Source organism: Lissotriton helveticus, chromosome 12 (assembly GCF_964261635.1).
Source record: "Lissotriton helveticus chromosome 12, aLisHel1.1, whole genome shotgun sequence".
NCBI classification, from domain to species: domain Eukaryota; kingdom Metazoa; phylum Chordata; class Amphibia; order Caudata; family Salamandridae; genus Lissotriton; species Lissotriton helveticus.
This window is the reverse complement of record NC_136073.1, coordinates 35,431,326-35,454,743: the sequence shown is the minus strand read 5'-3', so window position 1 is coordinate 35,454,743 and position 23,418 is coordinate 35,431,326. Positions and strand designations below refer to the sequence as shown.

The 23,418-nt window shown below is 42.5% G+C and overlaps 1 protein-coding gene across 2 annotated transcripts in view; it reads right to left on the bottom strand.

Moving 5' to 3' along the window:
• The window catches only part of LOC144798783 (N-acetyllactosaminide beta-1,3-N-acetylglucosaminyltransferase 2-like), an 89,064-nt gene that overhangs the window by 40,269 nt on the left and 25,377 nt on the right, over nt 1-23,418 (bottom strand). For both annotated transcript variants that reach the window (XM_078669830.1, XM_078669829.1), the window contains exons 2-3: nt 13,057-13,147; nt 3,421-4,038 (exon numbers count right to left, since the gene is read on the bottom strand). In XM_078669830.1, coding sequence (XP_078525956.1) covers nt 3,421-4,021 — 601 coding nt within the window. In that variant the 5' untranslated portion in view covers nt 4,022-4,038; nt 13,057-13,147. The remainder of the gene's footprint in view (nt 1-3,420; nt 4,039-13,056; nt 13,148-23,418) is intronic.

Genomic DNA, 23,418 nt, shown 5'->3' with positions numbered 1-23,418 from the left:
GGATCGTGAGGAAGATCCATGGCCACTCCTTGATCTGTCCCGTCTCCCCGAGCGAGACCTCGACCTCTTGGGCCTCGGACGCTCCTTTGGCCTCCCAGGGTCAGGAGTCCTAGGCTTCTTAGGAGTCTTCTTCGGAGGCGTCGGAAACTTAGGCATCGACACCGCCCTCGGTGGGACCGGGGGTGGAGGAGCAACCGGACGCGGGGTCTGCGGAGCCGGCTTCGGAGGTGGGGTAGGGGCCTTCGGAGGCGGACCCTTCGGCACAGCAGGCCGCGAAGGAGGTGTAGAAGGCTTCATCGGAGTATCCACCCCGGAATGCGCCGTTCCCGGCGAGCCACCATCTCTTCCGGAGCGTGGGGAGCCCCCCACAGTCCTGGGCCTGTCCTTAGGACCTCCAGACGTTGAAGACCGGTGCCCAGACGACGACCGATGTCCCCTCGACGTCGAACGGTCCTTCGGCGTCGACCGAATCACACTTCTCGATGTCGAACCGTGTCTCCGTCTCGACGTCGACCCCGACCAGATCGACGAGCCACGAAACCTCGACGACGGGCGATGGTGCCTCGACGGCGACCTCGACCTCTTCGCCGGCCTCGACGTCGACTTCTTGGATCGCTTCGACGTCGACCCTTTGGACCTTCTCGACGTCGACCTCTCTGACCTTCTCGACGTCGATCTCCTTGACCGTCTCGACGTCGGTCTTTTGGAATGCTTCGACGTCGACCTCTTCGGCGCCGGAGACGCCTTCCGTCTCGACGGCGACCTCGACGATGAGGATCCCCTCGACGACGATGTCCTCGACGGCGAACGGCGGTGTCGCCTCGACGGCGAGCGCCGACGCCGGGCCCTCCGATGTCAACCACTCGACGCCGACAGCGACGACGAGGATATCGACACCGGCTTCGACGGCGGCCGGAACACGTTCCTCGACGTCGACGGGCGACGTTTTCTCGACCCAGAGCCCTGGGGAGACCTGGAACTGGCCGTTGACCGTCCCCTCGACGTCGTGGTCAGCGCAACTGACCCAGACGGAGATCTTGGGCGAGGGCTGGTCTTCCTGCCCCTGGGGAGCCCCCCAGAGGCCTCAGCATGGGTAGAAGGAGCCCCTCCTGACCCACCTCGTGCCTTCAACTTTCTCTCCTCAAGTCCCTGAAGCCTGATCTTCTTCCTCTCCTTCAGGGTCCTTCCAGAGAAGCTTCTGCAGATCACACACTCCTCAGGAATGTGGGAAGAGGGAAGGCAGAGAATACAGACCTCATGGGAGTCTGTCCTGGCCTTCTTTCTTGAGCACTCAGGGCATTTGTCGAATAATGCAGGCATTATGGACAAAAAAAAGTGCAGAAACACAGAAAGAAAGTCACCAAAGTACTTTAAAAGTACCAAAAATCGAAATTAGTGTAAAACACTAACAAAAACCCTTGAAAAGGGAGAGCTCAATGCTCCAGGGTCCTGCTTGCAGGAGCCGGAAAAAAGAACTGAGGCTAAGTTGGACCTGCTATGCATTCTGGGATACTGAGAGAAGGTTCTGGAAGGTTCCTTAAAGGCACAGTATCCTAATTAAGCCACATAATGGCAGCCTATGGGGCTTGTCTGTCCAGGTTCTTCTCTCTATCATTCCTGAGGGATTTTGCTGTTAAGCAAGGGAAATCTGTACAGGCTTTGCTGTTTTGTGGATTTTATGGTGGAATTTCTAGTTGAAGTACTGGACAGTGTAGCCTTTTTGGCTGCATTATCTGTCTTTAAATTCTCTCTTAAGTGTCTATGCATTTTCTGCATTTTTTGACACTGTAAGAGATTATTTTTGATTGCTCCGGGGTCCACGCACATGGGCGGGACTATTCACTAGATTATGACTATACACAGAGATCCCCTACTACAGGATGATTGCGTCCAGTGTTGCACCTTTGATGTGAGGTGGTTTATTGCAGAGTTGTTTGAGGTTATGTATTTCAAGTAGGTTGGATATGTTCTGGACAGTGGAGTCTTCTGGGTCGTTCCAGTGGATATTGAGGGCACCCAGGAACACGTCTTTAGTGTCAGTCATGGAGAACCGTGTTATTAGGTCAGATAGTTCTTCAGGGAAAAGGGTACGCTCTCCAGGAGGATGGTAGGTGGTGTGGAATTTGATGGGTGAGGTGCCCTTGGCAGTGAGTTTGACACCCAGGTATTCAAACAAAATGTATTCTGCAGGTTTAAGTTTGGTAATCTGTATTCCAGCTTTGTGAATTATGGCTAGTCCCCCCCCCCCCCCCCCCCCCAGTTTTGATCGGCCTGTCTTGTCTGATGATGTTGTACCCTGAAGGTGTGAGAATGTCAAGAATGGGGGTGGAGTGGACATTGAGCCAGGATTCTATGAGGAAAGCGATGTCAATTTCTTCAGCGAGTATAGCTTCAGCAATGTCTGTGGCATGTTGTACAGTTGATCTGCAGTTTAGAGGCATGAAAGAGAGAGGGCAGGGAGCCACGGTGCTGGGGGGGAGTTAGGTGGATAGAGGAGTATTGGGCAGGCGGTCTAGGCGAGTGGACAGTTTTCGGGATTCTGTTTGTTCCAATAATAACAGGGATGGGGAGAGGGGCTGACTTCTGGCTTAAAGCGAGGTAACAGTCGTTGATCTCATCGGGTTTCGGTACCGAAAAGGGTTGGCGATATTATAATTATCGTGGAAACCCTGCCTACCGCTGTGAGGCACATGTTGGGATCTGACAGCCATTCTGCCACTTTATTCAAACATTGGCAGCCAGGGGTGGTGGTGAGTTCTGCCATCTTCAACACCTCCTCAGGGGTACTAGTCACTAAATAAATGAAATTTAATTTATAGATAGTGGGATGATCCTAAATAGGCAGATGAGCCCCTCTCTCCCCTTCCCCCGGAGACATTCGCAATCCATGACTGTGACGTCTAGCGGAAAAACTGAGGAATTCAAACCAATGGCATCATTTTCAATACAACAGCAATGACTATGGTCTGCAATATCGATTAGGGAATATTGAGTTACCAGTATATCGTAGTAAAAAACGAGGCCAAACGTACACAGAAGGTAAGAATATATAGGTAAGAATAGATTTACTATGTTTAATTCTACACCTACTTACCTTGACAATATGTATACATCTAAGTAAATTTAGTAAACCTATCCTTCCTAGACATGGTTACTTTGCTGCTATCTTCTGATAGCTCACTCTTCTGTACCTCCACTGCTGCAGTTTAGGCTATGAGTGACCATCTCCTCTTGAGGCTAATACTGAAATTGTGGCACATGGGCTTCTGCAATTGTCTAAGGAGTGAGTGCAGACAGTAGGTACAGGTCATTCATGTCCTGATGGCCATCAGTGAGCCAAGGGAGGCCCTGTAAACTCACTACCAATGTAACAACCTCACTACAACTCCACGTCCAATTCATAAACATCATCAGACGTACCTTTGAAGATAAAATCCGCCTCCTTGCAGTTGTAGTGCAGCCACTCTATGAAGCATCGCTCCTTCAGCGACAAGTTGTGATGGCTTTCGTTAAAGTCCCACAGAAGGATGTCCTTGTGTGCAGCATTCTCTTCTGCCACCTGCTGCATCTGTGTCTCATCCGGGGACTGTGCCATAAGAAAGACATGTTTGACCACAAAGTCAGAGAGCTGCTCATCTCTGGCCCAAGTCTGGCGCAGAGCAACTCGCCTCTGGAACGCTTCTGGGTGGGATTTGGTGGCCAGCAGGAGGAGGGACCTATTCTCTGCCACCCGGCAAAAGTTCAGCCTTTCCTGCTGCAGTCGGCACTGGTAATGCTGCAAGTAGGGGAATTCTGATTGGTGCTGGCGCAGGTTGAGATGGTAGACAAACATCCCATCAGACATTTTCAGGGAGGAGTGACCAGAAAGAACCTGAGACTTAAGAACTATGAAAAGATCAGTTTTCCCTGTGGACCAGGTTCTGTCTTCCTGCATGGTGTGCAGCAGGGCACAGAGCAGCAGAGAGATGCACACCATCAGCAAAATACTGCATCTTTTCAGGGCCCCCCTCGGCAGCCTCATAGCTCTTCCTTATTCACCTGGGAGGAAGGAAATGGAGATGATGACATACATACATATGGACATGTTGGTGACAGAAATGTATTAAAGGATATTTCCTATCCTGCTACATAACAATGTGCATTTTTCTTGTAATCTATATCTTACACTGGACTTAAACTGTCCCCGTCACCAGGTTTTCTCCTGGACTGTTTGCAACCAGTTTCTGAATTTTCTTCCAAAACACCTGTTGGAACCAGATTCAATACAATTGTAATGCTTTCACTGAATGACACCCTGGTGTCACCATTGTGTATATTTATTGTACTAGGAATGGGGGTGTGCACAGTTTTTACTTCACCTACATGATGGTACAGAGTTGTGAAAATTCACCTAGTCAAAGGTCCCTGAGTTATCATGAGGTGAAGTAAAACTCATCTGGTCCCAATACAGGACAGATTTCCAGGCACAAAGTGTCCCATCCTGCATCGGGAAACCGGTGGTGACTATGAGAAATTCAGTGCTGAGAGAGTGGAGTCAGCACTGTAGGTATCAGCAGTGCTTAATTTGTGCAGGTGGTTGCAGCTGCTGGGCACCTGACCTCATTTGTGGGTACCAGGACTTATTTATCATTATCAGTGCAACATCTAGAAATACAGAAGAGGGAGACGCAAGGAGGAGAAAGATGGGAAAGCATTGACAAAGGGAGAAGGGTTAAAATGAGCCTGCAAGAGTGAAGTGATTATTAGAGAGAAGTGGTGTAGAGTTGTGAAAGAAAGAGGGGTGCTTTGGCATTGAGCCTAGGCCGCATTCGTATTCTGTAGCACTGGTGGCACCTCCGAAAGAAACCTTTGGACGCCTGCATTTATTTTTTATTCTATAAATTAATCACTAGGCATGGTGGTGAGTGGGTGGTGCCACGTGGCAGAAGAGGATAGAAGAACACTTCAATATAGTTATATTGTGGGGGGACTGTGACCCGGCTGGAGATAGCTCTTATAGGTTCCACCGCATGGAACAAGGATTGAGGAGGGAGGCAGGGAGATACAGTATGGAAAGTGTGGGGGTGTTGAGGGCATGAGACAAGAGCTATGGGTTGCTGCTGAACAATAGCAGTCCATATACTGCCCTGCAGCCAGTGGCAACCTAGCCCTATAGGCACCGGTGGCGGTCTAAGCGTTTGCCGCAGTGAAGAGTGTGGGGGGGAGGGGGGGGGGTGCTGGCTGGTATTTTCTCCGTTTGCCACCCCCATGCGGCAAACACATTGAGGAGCTGGGCTGTTACTGCCCAGAGACGGCAGGTGATAGCGGGTGGACGCAGCCACACCCCTCACCTCCCCCTAGCTACGCCACTGACTGTAGCACCAATGGTCTCCCACTGAATCCACCCAAGGTGTGAACTTCGTATTCTCGCCCAGTTTTAAAAAAAAGTAAGAATTTGTAAAGTGGGTAGTTGCAGGGCTGTACACCTCTGCATACCCCTATCTGGAAATGCTTCTCTCCTGGGAAATGAATAGTCTTATTATGGCCAAAAGTTCTCATGAGTCTAGGGGAGTCATGCTGCTCTGCCCCTGTTTGACTGTTTGACATGTCCTGTGACTTCACCAATCTGTGGTTTCTTTGGAATTCTAGAGCCCCACCCTATTCTTCTGTGCTGTCGTGGTCCACACTTCACAGTTAGGTGGAGATACTGCCAGTTCATTACAGGCTACAAGGAAACTGAAGGGTGATGATTTGTCATTTTGTTTAGAGGGCACATGCTTATCCACAGGTAGGCTACTAGCCATACACTGCATACTCTGTGTAATCCCACATAAATGTGGTGCTTCTTTACTAGCCATGATTTGTATGTGGTTTTTTTCTTGTCTTTGTGTCTGTCAGTGTGATAGAAAGAGTGTGCCTGCATCTTTGGTGGCCTCAGTATGTCCCTTTCTAGCTTGGTGTGGATGGCACTGTGTCAGTTTTATGGTTAAAAACTTTGCTAGAACAACAAACATATGAGAGGAGGAAATCCAGAGTGTTGCAAGTGATGTATGGAGCATACAGGAGCTGCTTTCCATCTAAACTTTGGAACTACCCAGAGTTCTCTGCTCCTTTTTGGCATAACTGATCAGCACTCTAAGGTAACTATAACTCGAGCCCTCGCCATGCACAGTTTTCTCATCAATGATTTCATTGCAAATATTCCAGTGATAATATCAATGATGTCATAGAATGATGTAATATGTGGAGTAATTAGCTGTGCATGGTGAGGGCGCGAGTTATAGTTACTTGAGATAAACATAACTATAACTGCTGAATTTCTATCATTTTGTGCAAGTAAATTCAGAACCTAACTATAATGTTCCTGTAAACTTCAGTTTATTCAGTGAATTTCTATATTTTTATTAGCACGCACGTTAATAACCAGTGCCGTGCACTGCCTACTTCCAGGCCCTGCGACCAACCCAGCCACATGAACCCATACCCAAGATACCCACACCCGATGTCACCAGTGATGTCACTGACCATGTCATGAGTGATGTAATATTTGAGGTCTTAAGCAGTGCATTGTAGGGGCATAATTTATAGTTAGCTCAAGTAACAAAAATTGCTTAATTTCACTGGTTTTGTACGAGTGTAATGTGAGCCTAACTATAATGTATTTGTGACCTTTGTTTTTAAATGTATATATATATACATATACATATATATATATATATATATATATATATATATGTGTGTATGTATGTATGTATATATATGTATATATATATATATATATATATATATATATTTTTTTTTTTTTACAGGAACTTCGTCAGCATACCATCCACTGGACACACAAAAGACGAATCGGACCCAAGCAGGTAATTTTGCTTAGTCTTTATTTAGTGCAACCTCTGATCGCCATGACGCGTTTCGGGCCCTGGAGCCCTTGATCACATATATATGTATATCCAACACATTTGGCGAAAAAGAGGCCAGCGCCACTTAGTCATGGCGGGCCCCAGCGGGGTTCGCCAACCCCCATAAAACTGTTGTGAACGTATCTAGGATCCTATTGAAATATTCCCGATTCATGCCCTTATGTGGTTATAACAAATCATATCCTTATAAAGGCATAAGAATCATATCCATATTTAGTCATAGCCAATGCAGTCCAAATACGGCAAGGCTACTCCCATAGACTCCTAGAAAGTACAACGCGTTCTTTAAACAAACCAAGCCTCCAGCAGCCCGGGAATTCCCCCGCTTCTGTTTTGATTTGTCCAAGAACTCCTGGAGTCCTAAAAGAACTGCGAGTTCTTAGTCACGTCTTATGTCCAACCTTACGTCAAACTCGGCACCTTCCAGGTATAAATATACCAGCATCTGCCTTAGCAAACACACAATGGTTTGGAGCAGATCGGCTATCTATTTACCCGACGCCCTGCTGGAAAACGAGTGCCGAAGGAAGACGACCCTCCCATTGACGCACTGAGAGAGACGCTGTCTTTTCTCCTGCCGAGAAATCCAGCTCCAGTGTTTCCAGTCACCCTTGCGGGTTGCTGGGAGATCGAGTCCTGAGAAAGAGATACAAGACCTCCTTCATTCTATAACCAAGGTACGGAGCTGATTAGATCCTTGGAGAATTCTTGATTCAGATTCTTGGCAAAACTATCTTAACTAAAACTATATCTCACTTACTCCTTCCCACGTACTAGGCTTAGGTTAGGTACACCGGGGTAGGTGTATTTTAGAAACACCAGTTGAGTATGTTTAGTCAACTTTTATCATTGTATGTATTTTATCCATTTTAAGTATCTTATGGCTTAGAAACCATATAAATGCTTTTACAGTAATATTTCATAATACTTATTTTACTGTACGCACTTTACTTTATGACAAGTATTGCAATTGTGGCAATTCACTTCTCTTGCATGAGAAAGAAGACTGCTCAATAAACAACCACTTTTATTGAAAACGCCCGTCTCTCTATTTCTCTGCACTCCTGGTGAAACTAAGCATGCACGATTGACTGAGTGAAATAGCTGTCTATTGTTTCCGCGACTCTGTAGATATACTCCTTATTCTGGAGGGAGCAAAGTTGTCATGTTTATGCGGTTGTCAGAAACTAATCCCTTCTTGTCTATTCCGGGAACTTAACATTTTCTTGTTTACTCGAGAAAGTTTCTAGTGACCTCTGAGCTAGCTTGCATTCACAATTAAGTCTAACATATTCAATAGAGACCTAGTCGACCTCAGTCCTACGTCTAAACTATCGTTTATGTTATTCCAATGCGCAGAACCTATTGGGAATATAGGAACTACACTACAAATCCAACAACAGTCGTCCTCTGAATCATAGGCAACACGCTGAGGCCCAAAATTGGTCCTTAGTGAGGTTTATTTAGCACAATCCACCCGACGCGTTTCGCAGCAGACGCTGCGAAACGCGTCAGGTGGATTGTGCTAAATAAACCTCAATATAAACTAAAGAAAAAAAGGTCACAAGTACATTATACAGTATATATATATATTCACTGAAAAAACCATAGGTTATAGACCATATATAGTTAGGAATTAGCATTTACAAAACCTTGAAAATTCACTGAAAAAACCATAGGTTATAGACCATATATAGTTAGGAATTAGCATTTACAAAACCTTATTTTACTCACACAAAACCATTGAAATTCCATATATAGTTAGTTGCACTAACTATATATCGCGCACCCGCAATCCACTGCTGATGATGTCATATATTACATCATTCATGACATGGTCAGTGACATCACTGATGACATCACTAATGACATCTCAAATGACATCACTGATGACATCTCAAATGACATGATGACATGTTTATGTTTGGGATTTGTATAGCGCATGGCTGCCTGAGGGCTTCCCACGCTGGTGAGTGCTGAACTGGGTAACAGTACCTACTAATGCATTCTATGGGGGAACAACCAGGTCTTGAGTTTTTTTCGAAAGGTGGATTCATCTTGCAGTGATCTAAGGCTGAGTAGGAGACCGTTCCACAGCTTAGGTACCAAGTGTGCGAATTATCTTCCTCCCCATCTTGAGCTATTGACTCTGGTCGTACTTAAGAGATGTAGTTGAGAGGATCTTAAGAGTCTGGCTCGCACATACGAAGATAACAGATTTCTGAGCTTCACTGGACCTTTGTTCTTTTTGGCCCTGTGTGCAATACAAAGTGATTTGAACTTGATTCTTGTCTCAATCGGCAACCAGTGGAGCTGTTTGAGGGATTCTCTTGGTGGAACATGGCTTTGAGCCTTTAGTTGGAGCCTAGCTGCCACATTTTGATCGACCTGAAGCCTCTTTGTTACGTACTTAGGTGAGCCCACATAAAGAGAGTTGCCATAGTCTATGACTATGAGGGAGTGAATCACAGTTTTCCTTACATGATCTGGGATCAATGGTAATATCTTCCTGATCTTTCTGAGTATCCTGAAGCAGATTCCAGACAATTTGTTTACTTGACAATCCATTGTAAGGACTCTATCCAGCCAAATTTCCAGGCGTGTTTCGGGGATTTGGGGTCATGAGGGTCACCCATACCTTTTCCATAACTTGGTAGGATCTGCATTCTAGGAAGGAGATGAGCCAATCCAGCACTCTATCCTGAATTCCTACTTTCCTTTGTCTTTCTTTCAAGATGGTATTATCAACGGTATCAAACGCCGTGCTCAGGTCGAGAAGTAGGATAGGGGTGGATCCTCCCTCATCTAACAGAGCTTTAAGCTCCTCTTTAACCACTAGAAGTGCCACTTCTGTGCTATGCTGAGCATGATTGCCATCTGGGTTGGACGGAGAATTTCATTGTCCTCTAAATAACTGCCTAATGACCTTTTGACGTTTTGCCAGAAGTTTACCCTGAAAAGGAAATAGTGCAATAGGTCGAAGGTTGCCAAGTATTACTGGATCTAAGTGTTTTTTTTCAGTAGAGGTTTGATTACTGTATGCTTCCAGTGTCTTGGAACCAAACCCATGTCTAGTGAAAGATTGAGTATCTCCATTAGTGAAGGGAGAATGACATCTATCATTTTGGAAAGGATATGTGGAGGTGCAGGATTAAGTGGGGATTCTGATTTCGTTACCCGTATCAGGTTAAAATTAGTTTCTTCTTTGAGCCTGGGGAATTCCCTGGTCATAAACATAAGTCACTTTTTTGTGAAAGAAAGATACTATTTCATTACATCATTCTATTCTGGCTTGTGGGAGGATGGTCCTTTCTTGAGGGGTGGTTACGGCTTTAACCACTTTAAATAGTTCCTTCTGAGATTTTGAGGCCTGCATAATTTTTCCTCATAAAATTTTGCTTGAACTTTCTTTATTTTATTATGATAGGACCTAATTAAGGTTTTATATTTTATTTTGATGGCTGGCTCATACTCCTTTCTCCAGTTCCTTAACACTTTCTTGCCTTTTTTTTAAGTCCTCATTTAACCACAATATGCTCCAAAATTAAGAAGAGGTCGCTCTGACCCTTTTTTTTTAAACATCTGAAGGCAGATTTTTACCGTTCTGGTCACTCCCCAAAGGGAGAGAGGGATACCATGTATCTCCAGATCCGAACCTTCAAATACTTATGAGGGCCTCAACCTTTATCTTGAGAGTTTGATAGACCACAGTAATCCCTCTTTACAGAGGAAAAGAGTCAATCCCATCCTGGGATTCTGTCTGGGGCATATTCTTAAACATTGGAACCGGAAATCATAATAGAAGACAAAAATAATGAAAAGGTAGGACAAATTAATATCTTAAAAAATTAATACTTTAGAGAAGGAAGGAAAGGGAAGTAGGATTTTTTTAAGATTGTTTTCTTAATAAGATAAGATGGTCATTGTACCATGAGGCTATTTTTGTCTGTGTTTTGGGGTTAATGGCTATCTTTGGAATGCCTGCATCCAGTGACTGAACACTCCACCTCTCCCATTGCTGGTAATCCTCCTCTATATTGCATATAAAATTAGGGGTTGTGTCCTTCAGAGCTTTGGTCCAGGCTCTGGGATCAAGCTTTGACCAGCACCTCGTCGGGATGGGTTGGGCCATGACCTTGATCTGCTGGGCAGATTTTGGTAGCCTAAACAGAATCAGGCAGTGGTCTGACCAGGGGCCAGAATTACTTTAGATACTGTAATCTGGGGGTTGTTGGAAAATATAAGATCCAGTGTATGCCCTTTCTCATGTGTAGGTGTGGACACGTTGAGTTAATTGCAGTACCTCAAGGTCGTCAAGCAGCCTTCTACAAGGTGATAATATCAATGACATGCTTAGAGACTGAGCGAGCGTTAATCATTCCCATATTCCATGCAGCTTCAGGCTGCTGGGGGATACTATAGGTGTAACCTTATTCGTGTGTAACTCAAAGCTGCACTGAGTACAAACTCCTCTAAGTTCATGCATGTTATTTACCCCAGCAGAGGAATACATAGGGGATTTGACAGTGGTCTCGCCGCTAATAGCTAATATTTAGAGTACACGTACTGACCTGTTCTGGATAGAGCAGGGTTTGTGGCCCCTGGTCCCGTTCAGGCACGGGCGGGCGCAGACGGGCTTGCCTTTGGCACACCCAACATGCAGTCGTAATTTAAAGCGGAGGTGGCGTTGGCTGCTATAATGCCATCCTCCACGTTCTGTAGCGTGACTCTATGGTGGAGAATGCAATATTGCCTCTCTATGGTTGCTCAGTTTAAGTATAAAGGAGTAACGGTCCCCCGTCTACAATAGGTTTCCCTACTGGCAGTGATTCTGGCAGTGATTCAAATTCCTAACACTTAAAACAGGCAATTGAAGTAAACCAACACCATATAGACAGCAATCTGTATTTACACCTATGCTGCCAAAAGTTTCCATTGACATTTTGTCAGACTAGGTGATACAGGATCAAAACAATTTACTATATAAAGTATTGAAACAGAGAGAAAAATCACATGGCAATCATGTAATTAAGTATTACAAGATTATGGATAAATTGTGTGGCAGACAAGATGTTGTCATCAGACAGTCATACAAGGGCAGGAACATTGTCTTTTGGCTGCTCAACATGTACAAAGCAGAGGCTTTGAGGCAATTGAAATACAGTGAATGTTATAGCACGGCCTCCAAGTCTTAGATATCAACTGCAAAAACATTGTACATTGTGGATTTGACAACATGGGAGGTATGGGCTTGATTTCTCAGGAAGAGTATCAGTTCCTGAAAGTAGAACATGCAATCACACCAGTCTAAAATCTCATGCCAAAAGTCCATAAAGTACATTGTAAATCCAACTGGTAGGCCAATTATATCGGCTATTGGAAGCCTTTTCGAAAATACGTCTGCATTTATTGAATTTTTTCTGCAGAAGTACGTATAAAATCTATCCTCATACATTCAAGACACTGGGGACTTCTTGAAAAGGATGCATGATATCAATTGGTAGGAATCATATATACTTTTCACGATGGATGTGACATCACTCTACACATGTATTAACAACAGTGATGGTTTGAGAGCAGTTGCATACTTTTTGGGCAATAGCCCACTGGGCCTTTTACAGCACACAAAAATGATATTATCAATGATCAATTAGTGTCTGTACAATAACTTCTTCCATTTCGACACAGTGATTTATAGATAAAAGAGAGGTACAGCTACGGGCTCCTTCTTTGCCCCTATTATGCACATTTGCATATGGGCTGGTGGGAGAAGCAGGTGCTCACAAATAAACATGTAGAAGAATGGTCTCAAAACGTGGTCCTTGGGACCAGTTTCATTGACGATTTCATATGGAGGAGGACAGAAGAAAAAGCAAGGAAATTCACTGAGAGACTTTACAATAATTACTTAACTTTGCAATGTACCACCATCATAAGTAAAAGCAAGGTATATTTTTTAGACCTAGCAAAATCCACATGAAAACATATAGGAATCCTACAGCGGGTAATTCCCTGTTGCATGCCTAGAGTTTCCATCCAAATAACCTTAAATTCAGTATTCCCTATGCGGATAATCTCAGAATGATGCAAAACTGTAGTGACAGGGAGATACTAGGAGGAGTGCAGGAAGATTTAAAGAAAAGGTTCTTACCCTGGTTACAGCAATAGAATATTGGATAGTGCCATCAGCAAAGTCAATCTAAAAGATCGTGAGGAAATTCTGTTTCACAGAGGTGCCATCTCTAAGAGAAAAGAGAATTTGAACAAAGATCAGAATGATTACAGGGTACAGTAAAAAACATCAGGATATAATAAAGATATTCTCCACTCACTGGCACCTCATCAAAAGTGATCCTACAATAGGAAATTCAGTACCAGCTAAGCCACTGATGAGTTTCTGTCTATGCGACAAGAGCTAGTAGTTAGCAGCCCTGAAACACAGACCCCAGAAAACAGGTTGACGGGGAGCACAGGTTTCAAACTTTGCTTTAGATGGAAAGCCTGTAAGCTTGGGGTAAACACAAAAGAAGTTAGATCCCTATTGTCTAACAAGAGTTTTAAGTTCAAAACACCCCTACATTGCATTAGCAAATTTGTGGTCTATGTTCTTCAATGAACTTACCCAAATATGTACATTGGCAGTACTATTTTAAAAGTACATTTGAGACTATTACAGCACACCAGGGCAATAAAGAAAGACCAAAGTTATCCAGTAACCCGCCATTTTAAGGATGTTCATTACAGAGATGTGCCAAAGTTAACATATTTTGTGATTGATTCAGTGCTCCCAAACATCAGTGGTGGAAACAGGGAGCAGCAACTAAGACTAGAACAGAGGTATATATTGAATATGAACAATAAGATGCCAATTGGACTTAATACTGAGGAAAAACCTTGTGTGCATTTGTAATATGTGAAGTGTATGTAAGGCAGCCTTTCCCTTGTTATGCAAGGTCCATTTTAAAGTACTAGGAAGCAACAGTGTTTAATGACTTACAGGATAAAATGTTTTAGTTACAACTCACTGGATATGTAGTTGAGTAGGGTGTATACATCCAAGAGGCACTCACACAAGTACAGAAGTTTTAATCTATTTTAAGAATAGTTGATTATAAGTTCAACTACATGTGCAAGAAATTTAGGAACAACAAATTAAATCTCAATTATGTTTTTCTTATGTACTTGAAGGGATAATATTTTAGCCCACTTGCACTTTAATTATTTTTTTATGTATACATAAAATCCTATATACTTTTTACAAAACACTGCTAATGAAATGATATAGGATTTGACCTCTTGTATGTGACAGAGAGAGAAAAAGATATTGTCATGAAAGAGATGTCTGGAGGAATAAAGTTTCCAAAAAAATAAAGTTAAAAGAATGTAAAAAGAACTCTTGGTTTTCAGGACAAATCCTCTCATGAATTTTGAGAAATCAGATTTTTATAAATGTTTTATTGTAGCATTTATTGAGACCGTTATAAGCACACTCTTGCATTTGAAATGTGTTAAGTCGACAGTTGAGCGATAAAGTATTTCTTTCCCGTCTGTCATGATTATCCAACGGATACAGTCTTTTAAAGCTCATCTTAATGTGTATATCACAATATGGATAACAGAAAAGGTTCTGTTACAGCTGTCTGCCTTGTAGGATTCTGGGGCAACGGGAAATTTCATAGACCAGACCTATGCCCAGAACATTGGTGTTCCCTGGGTGAAAAAGGATTCCCCAGAACCTGTAAAGGCCGTTGATGGGACGGCTTTGACTTCTAGACCAGTGAGGTATCATACCATCCCCTTGGGGATGCAGTTTGGTGAAGACCATTACAATTCCTTTTTTTTTTTTTAAACATGTTTATTAGACATAAGACATGATAATCAATTCATTCAAATATTCAATTTAACATACATAATGACCATGTTGAACACCCTTTTTTTTTATTTTTTTACATTTTCACCCAGACCCCTCACCCACCAGAGGGACCACCCTACAGAGAGAAGGGGAAGAAGAAAAAAACTCAATAAAAAGTACAAGATTGGATGTAACAACAAAAAGAGAAAAAAAGAGCATCAGAAAACTGGCAGAGTTGCCATGGCTATAAAGAAAACTTTACGCTCAGATTCAGTCAAATTTTGATCTACTACACCCAGCATTATGGCCTGGGGGGTCAGTGGTATCCTATGCTCCAGCATTTGTTCCACACATTGCTCGATCTTGTTTAAGAAAGACGTCAAACAAGGAAAAAATGTGAAAATATGATTACCATCTACCGCATACTCCCCACACCTGGGACAATCAACCCCTACCGTACCCCCACAAAGACCATTACAATTCCATTCAATTTGATTTGATAGACACCCGCAGCTCCGCCTTATCTCGGGCATGCCGTGGTTAACCCTTTATGACCCTGTGGTACGATGGGCAGCTCACACCGTCACCCTGGAATCAAGCTTTTGTAGAAAACATTGCACCAAGGAACACGTACAACATGAAAGAAACATCAGGCAGGTCTTTTGGCAATGGGATGAGAGGAAACCCAGCACTGCTGCTCTACAATGTTGCCAGTGGTGTATGAGAGCTACAAATCAGTCTTCAAGAAAAAGAACACTACCCAGTTGCCACTGCCTAGGACCTACGATTGTCATATCGATTTAACACCCAGAGGGGCTATTCCGTGTAGTCATGTTTATGCCCTAACTGAACCAGAAACACAGCATTTGAAAGAATACTTGTATGAAAATCTTGCCTCTGGCTTTATCAGGCATTCCTCATCACTGGTCTTTCCCCTCTCTTCTTCATCCCAAAGAAGATAGGGATTTAAGGACTTGCATCAAATACAGAGCCATTAATAGGGTAACTATAAAAAAAATTGTTACCCCTTACCACTCATTCCTGTGTTGTTAGACCAACTAAAGGGGGCTAGAATCTTCACCAAATTGGATCTACGGGGAGCATACCATTTAGTCAGAGTCAAGAAAGGAGATGAATGGAAGACGGCCTTCCGGACAAAGTTTGGTTTAAATGAATACCAACTAATGCCCTTTGTACTGTGCAAAGCTCCTGCTGCGTTTCAGTATTTTAGGGACGAGGTACTTTGGGGCTACCTAGAGGTGTTCTGCATTGTTTACATTGATGATATTCTTATATACTCCTCAAACCTTCAAGAACATGTCTCCCATGTACAAGCTCCAAAAACATGCCTTGTATGCAAAACTGAAAATATGCCTATTCCTTGCTGTTTGAGGTCAGCTTTGTGAGATACGTAATAAATACAAAAGGATTCAAGATGGACTGCAGAAAAGTTACAGCAATCACACAGTGGAAATCTCCACAAAATGACAAATCATTGCAGAGCTTTTTGGGGTCCGCCAACTTTTACCGATGCCTCATCAAGGATTTCTCTAAAATCATACATTCCATAACCCGTTTATTGAGAAAGAACGCTCCTTTTGTGTGGACTGAAGAAGCTGAATGTTCTTTCCAGGCATTGGAGGAACGTTTTACACATGTACCGATATTACGACATCCTGACACACAGCTGCCATTTGTGGTTGAAACAGATGCTTCTCAATATGTATTAGGGAGTGTGTTGTCGCAGAAGCATCCAGATACTGGGCAACTGCATCCTGTGGCTTACTTGTCCAAGAAGCTCACGCCATGTGAAGTAAACTACAACATCACGGACAAAGAATTGTTGGCTATCAAGAGAGCCTGTGAGGAATGGAAATAGTAACAAGTAAAGGCGCCTACAAGGGATTTTATTTATAAAAAATTCTGTAATTATTTGTCAAGGAGTTTCTCTGTGGGTGAGTTTAATTACAACACAAACCCAAATTTTCAATTGAAACAACCAATCAATGAATAAGAAAAGCACAAACACTGGAATATCTTTTGTTGAATATACAAAAATATTTATAGGTATGAATTAAGTTAAAAAAGGGGAGTACAGATGAACACTTAATTCAGCAATAAGTCATGAAAGAGGTAAAGTCCAATTAATCCTACAATTCATGAAACAAAACATCTATTCCAATGGAATCGCAAATGACATATCTCCTAGTGAAAATTATGGTCACTTGAACACATTAACTGTTTCGGAAGTAGATGGTGAAGTCGACATTTCAGTCTTAAGTGGCGTCAGTCTGTCAGACCATCTTCAGGACAGTAGATATTGCATTTGAAAAAAACCCTATATCAACATAATACAATCAGTTACATTTATGTAAACTCAATTAAACTGTGATCATTTGATACAACAGTCGAATTGAAAATGTGGTTTTGTGATCTAATTAGACTCACCCACAGAGAAACTCCTTGACAAATAAGTACAGAATTTTTTGTAAATAAAATCCCTTGTAGGCGCCTTTACTTGTTACTATTTGATTTGCCCAAGCCTCCAAGGGTATATTGGGATCCCTCGTTCTTACGCTTTACTGTGAGGAATGGAGGCATTATCTATTAGGAGCAAACCATATGGTGGAGATCTATACTGATTATCGCAATCTAATGGTTCTGAAAACCGCCAGAGCCCTCACAACAACTGAGATGGTCTCCTTTCTTTTCTGATTATGACAACATCATAAAGTATCTTCCTGGCCCTCAAAACGGCAAAGCAGACGCTCTCTCCCGAACAGATGAACCTGAGGAAACCACTAGAGAATTTGTTGACGTACCTCCCAGTATACTCCCAAAGATGGCGTTTAGGAGTAAAGACATCTCATTGATCATGTCACAAGACTTCTTAGATGGTTTGAATGTGTCTTTAGCTGGTGTAGATGTACAAGCCTGGAAACAAGAAGATCCCAAACACAGAAAGACAACCTGTTATATCATTACCATGCAATATAGGTACCGGTTAAGCCTTGCAACTACAAGCAGTAGCCTTGGCCCATGATCTGGTATTTGGTGGACACATGGGGGAGTATGAGACCATTTCATGCCTGGAACATTCCTTCTGGTGGCCCAACCCATGAAAAGATATGAAAGAATACTTAAATACTGCGCTATCTGTGCACAAGGAAAGGCCAGTCATTGTAAACCAGCAGGACTGTTACGTCCTAATCCAAATCCTCTCAGTTTGTGGCATACATTGTCAATGGATTTCATCATGGAAATGCCACTCAGTGAAGGATATACCACTATCTTAGCTGTGATAGATCATCTAAAAAAATGGGACATTTCATCCCTTTAAAAAACTTGCCTCCCTCCTTGTGAACTGGCTCCCATCTTTTTCTCCTAAACATAGTGTGTGGTCATGGAATACCCTGTGTTCTCATCACAGACAGAGGAACCCAATTTACCTCACGATTTTGGAGAGCACTATGCAACACCATGAAGGTGAAGGCCCGATTATCCACCAGTTACCACCCTCAAACAGACGGAAACACCAAACGTCTCAACCAGACCTCAGAACAATATTCTCTGTACAAAATACCATGGAATGATACACCATGATTTGGATGGCTGAGGTTGCCTTTAATACAACAGAACATACCACGTTGGGATGCTCTCCTTTCTTTTGTCTGTATGGACATCATCCTAACATGCTCCCTTTGAATGGCCGATTGTTTCTAATCACCCCTCTGTAAATGAACACCATGCACATCTTAGGGCAGTGTTGCTAGATGCCAAAAATCTGTTAGCTAAAGCGCAAGAAGCAAGCAAACACTTTGCCGACAGAAAGCGAGCTCAAGAACCAGCTTTCAGGTGGGGGACAAAGTATGGCTAGCCACCAAGAACCTTTCCCTCAAAGGAGTGGACAAGTTAAAACCCAAGTACATTGGCCCTTAAAGTACCACAAAAGTGGGAAATCCTGTGGCTATGAAACTTTCATTGCCCCTCTCCTGGTGCATTTATCCTGTTTTTCATGTTTCCTTACTCTGACCCTGTCCCTTACATCCTAGATTGGAGGTGAGGCTTCCTCCAGTTGAGGTAGAGAGCGATTCAAAATATGAGGTTCAGAACATCTTGGACTCTAGGCTGGTGAGGGGGGAGGTTGGAATACCTGGTGGATTGGAAGGGGTTTGGAGTAGTGGATAGGACTTGGGAGCCTGTTCACAACCTGCACTGCCCCCTACTGTTGGAACGCTTCCACATTCAGAATCCAGGGAAACCTAGATTACTGCTGAAACGTCGGTCCTTAAAAGGGGGTACTGTCATGATTATCCAACGGAAGCTAGGGGTGGAGGGGATATCAGCACCTACATCTGGGGCTTTTCTACCCTGTCTGTATGATGGCATGACTGGTGAGAGACTGGTGCCAAAGAACCTGATTAACAGGTGCCTATTAGGTGACTACAAATCACAGAAGTCTTTGGGATACGGGGCGGAAAGGAAAACCTGATAACCCCCTGGTTTCTGTCATCTATTAAGCCCACCCCCTTCCTTAGGTCGGGGCTTGACAATTTTGCACTTTCTGGTAGGATTTCCTGCTCTTCCTAGGTATTTTCTGGATTGTTTCCCTGCTGTTCCGGATTGTATCCAGCGCGACGCTTGGAGTCGACACACCGTGTTCGGTGAAGTTGAGCCGGCTGTTCCTGACATCGTTTGAGCTGTGTGGTTATCAGCTCAACGACTTTGAGGTAGTTTCTGCTTGGAGACTGGGGAAGCGAAGGATCGATTTTTCCAGCATTTATGATCAATATATGGTGGCTCTCTACGCTGTGAGTTCTAACAGCGTACGAGCAGTGGAGCATTTCTGTACTTTGCGCTTGGAGGACTATTAATTCACTGGTTCATGAACGTATCTCCATCAGAAGCAGTAGTACTGCTTCCGTCAGGATGAGCTCGTATTGCTGTTTGTTTGTTTGTGAGTATGGCTAGTAGTCATGCGCATCTCAGTTGATGATTGTGTATGTTGTCAACAGTACTGTACCTTACATTTCTCCCTTCTTTCCTACTTACAGTACCTTCATTTGGGTGGTGTGGCTTCTGAAGATACACCTATACACGTGACCAGAGATAGGTTCAAGAATATACCAGTCCCTGCACAATTGTTTATTATTTTATCAATGTCCTTTTACACAGGAGTGTTCCCTCTCAGAGCAGTGTGATAGTACTCTGTGGGAGTGTACACTGAGGAGAGTAGGGGGGCTTTCTTCGGATCATCGTCCCTGTTGGTTGGCATCAGAAGGTCAATGGCATATTACTGTTTGGCATTCCCTGACACCGTCCACGAGTAACATCACATATTAATTGGTGACTGTAATTTCGTTAAGCCAGTTTGAAAAAGGCTGGGGAGCCAGCTGAAATGTGTTATGTGTGGCAACGCTGATAATAAATACATTTTAAAAACGACTTTCCTGTGAAGTGTTGGAGTTTGTCTGAGAACTAGAGGGACAGACCTGTGCCGTCATCAATATATATATGAGCTGCCAATGAATGCCCTTTATTTACTGACCATACAAGCGGACTATGTATTATGCTGTTATTCGTTTTGATACATTTTTTGCACTTTGCATTTTATACATATCTTTAGAAAAGTGTGTGTTGCCAGTTTTATTTGCTTTTGCACAGTCTATCTTTTATGTCAAGTCAAGTCAAAAGTTTTTATTTGTTACGGTACTCTATTGAGGACCACAAATTTGATAAAATATAAAAATACACTTAAGTTTCCATACAAATTAATACATTTTCAGTGAAATTTTCAAGAACTTAAAAATTCTGTAACAGACATATTCGTTAGGTGGATTTTTACATAATGTTAAAAAATCTTTAGTTTGAACAATCCTACAGGACCGATAGATGGGTTCAATACATGTTAACCTTGCATTTACAACTTTCTCATTTGGACATATGAAAAGAAGGTGTTCCAAGTTCTGTATGCCCCCCTGACAGAGGGTGCATAACGCGGAGCTATCTAGACTCCAGGAAGAACTAAAGGTTAATACTGGGAGTATGCCTAGACGCAACATCATGATCACTCGCCTTGCGCCGTGTGCCAGAGTATATCCTAGATACGGCTGTTTTTGTTTATATTCCTGGAAGTCTGCATAGGTCTTATACACAGATAGTTTTTTACAATGAATATGATCAAGATCATAGCTCAGTTTGGGGGACAAGTTTTTAAAAAAAAGTTTTAGTTGTGCAGGTGTCCACGTTGACAAAATTGCCAAACTGATTTTTGCAAGTTGGAATGCCTCTTTCATGTTTATAGAAAAGGTGAGATGGACAGAATCTTTATTAAATGTCTCAATTTTTAACAAGTTTCGTAAAGTTCCTTCTTTTGAATGAAGAAGATTGTAAGCCCACCTGATGATGCTTGTTATCGCTGTGGCATATGCACTCGTGATGGAACATTCTAGTCTCAACGCCTGTACTGGTGTAGATGTAGAAACTTTCATTAATTTTTTTAATATTTTGCCTTCTTGTAGGTCCATATATGCCCATTGTTTTAAAGGGATATATTCCGAGGCGTATGACAAAACCGGTGGAATCTTGGCTTTATAGACTTGTATTAGTGCAGAAAAGTGTCTGTTCCCAGCGGCTGAGTATAAGCGTGACAGGGCCCCAGCATGTAGATCACCTTTCTTTTTAAGATGTTCAATTTGTTTGGTATTATTCATTTTGTGTGAAAAAATTCTGCCAAGGTATGTATATTCCTTTACCTGCTCTAATTTCTCACCTCCTAGCTTCCATTCATACCTTACACGTTTCTTCTTTTTTGAAAATACGACCACTTTGGTTTTATTTATGTTTGGGATAAGAAAGTTCTTCCTCGACTAGTTATGTAAAATGTCTAAAAGATTTTGAAGTCCGAACGGTGTTAGGTCAAACATCACTATATCGTCCGCGTACAGCAGCGTGTGAATGCATTCGGTGGCAATCTTTGGAGGAGTACATAATCCTAATTGAAGTTGGGATGGTAAGTCACTTAAATACAGGGAGAATAAAATTGGAGCCAGAAGACACCCTTGTTTTAGGCCATTAAATGTCCATATTTTTTTCGTCAGGCCCTTATCTCGCCCCATTTGAACCCGGCACCAGGTGTTACTGTGTAAATTCACTATAAGTTGTAATAGTGATTCAGGAATGCCCATTCTTCTTAATTTTGACCACAGTGTCGGTCTATCGACACGGTCAAAGGCCGTAGAATAATCGATGAACGCTGCATATATGGGTTGTTTTTGCCTGTTGCGTATTTATCTAAAATTGTCTGGAAGATTGCTATGTTATCTGTAACAGAGTGGTTCGGACGAAATCCAGACTGAAACATAGGAATTTGTCCGGTTGTAAATGCCCAAGCTTTCAATCTATCCAGAATTTCTGCTGCAAATATCTTCCCGGCTGCGTCCATAAGCGCTATTTGTCTATAATTCCCTGGTGTAGATCTTTTTCCTTTTTTATAAATCGGGATAATTATACTTCCCTTCCAGGAATTTGGTATTTTGCCGGTGTCAAATATGTAATTAAATAGTGGTGAAAGCACCAGACCCCACTTTTTTTGTTCGAGTTGGTAGATCTTAATAGGAATCTGATCAGGGCCAGAGGCACCCGTGCTTCTTGCCATTCTTATATTCATGTCGATAGATACTGCCGACGTTTTTTTGATTTTAGAATCATTCATTTCCATAAATCGTTCATCTGCCTCTCTTGCCTTATTGATCTGATTTGGTTTATACAGCTCGCTGAGGTATGTATCCCAGTCTTCCTCTGAAACAGGAGTTGCTTCCAGCTTTTTTTTGGTTCCAGTAAATTTCGCTATCAAGGACCAGTATTTGCGTTGGTTATTTTGCTTGGCTGCTAGTTGGATATCTATCCAGTTCGCGTCCTGCTTCAGTTTTTTCTGTTTAATTTTTTCTCGTCGTATTTGGTTTTTTAATCTGTTAATTTCCGTTTTTGTTTCAGACGAGAAATTCAAATACTGGGCTCGAATCAACCGATTAAGTTTTTTTATATGGGGATGATTCCAATTTTTATATTTACTGCTACGTTTACTTTTTATCTGTGTATCTATGTGTAACTTACTTTGTAAGGCAAGCTTAAGCTTGTCAATGATAAGTTCAAAGTTCACAATAGGGTCATCTGAATAGATGGTAGTCAATAAATGAGTATGAGAAAGTAGAGTATTCAAATGGTCTAGTTTTTCAGTGCTCCAATATATACGACACTTCTCTGTGTTTACTTCTGTATTGGGTTTGTGAAATATTAACTGGTTCAGAAAAGTAGACTGTGCATTCCATTTAGTTGTTAAGTATAATAGTGCATGATCACTTTCCTCGTTAAATTTAATCGAGAGTTGGATAATTTGTTCTTTCTCTTCTATCCCACATATAAAATAATCAAGGAGAGAGGGAGATCCATTTCCCCGCCTCGTGTAAGATGCCGGTTTGTCTCCGTTGGCGTTACCATTTAATATTGTCCCATTAATACTCGGAAGAATTGATAATAATGAGCGTCCTCTCTTATCTGATTTAACTCCTTTCGGTAACTCTGGAAGAGATATTTCCAGAGATTCCTCTTTAAATAAGAGTGCCCATTTCTTAAGTTCACTATTTGAAATTTTAGCATTTA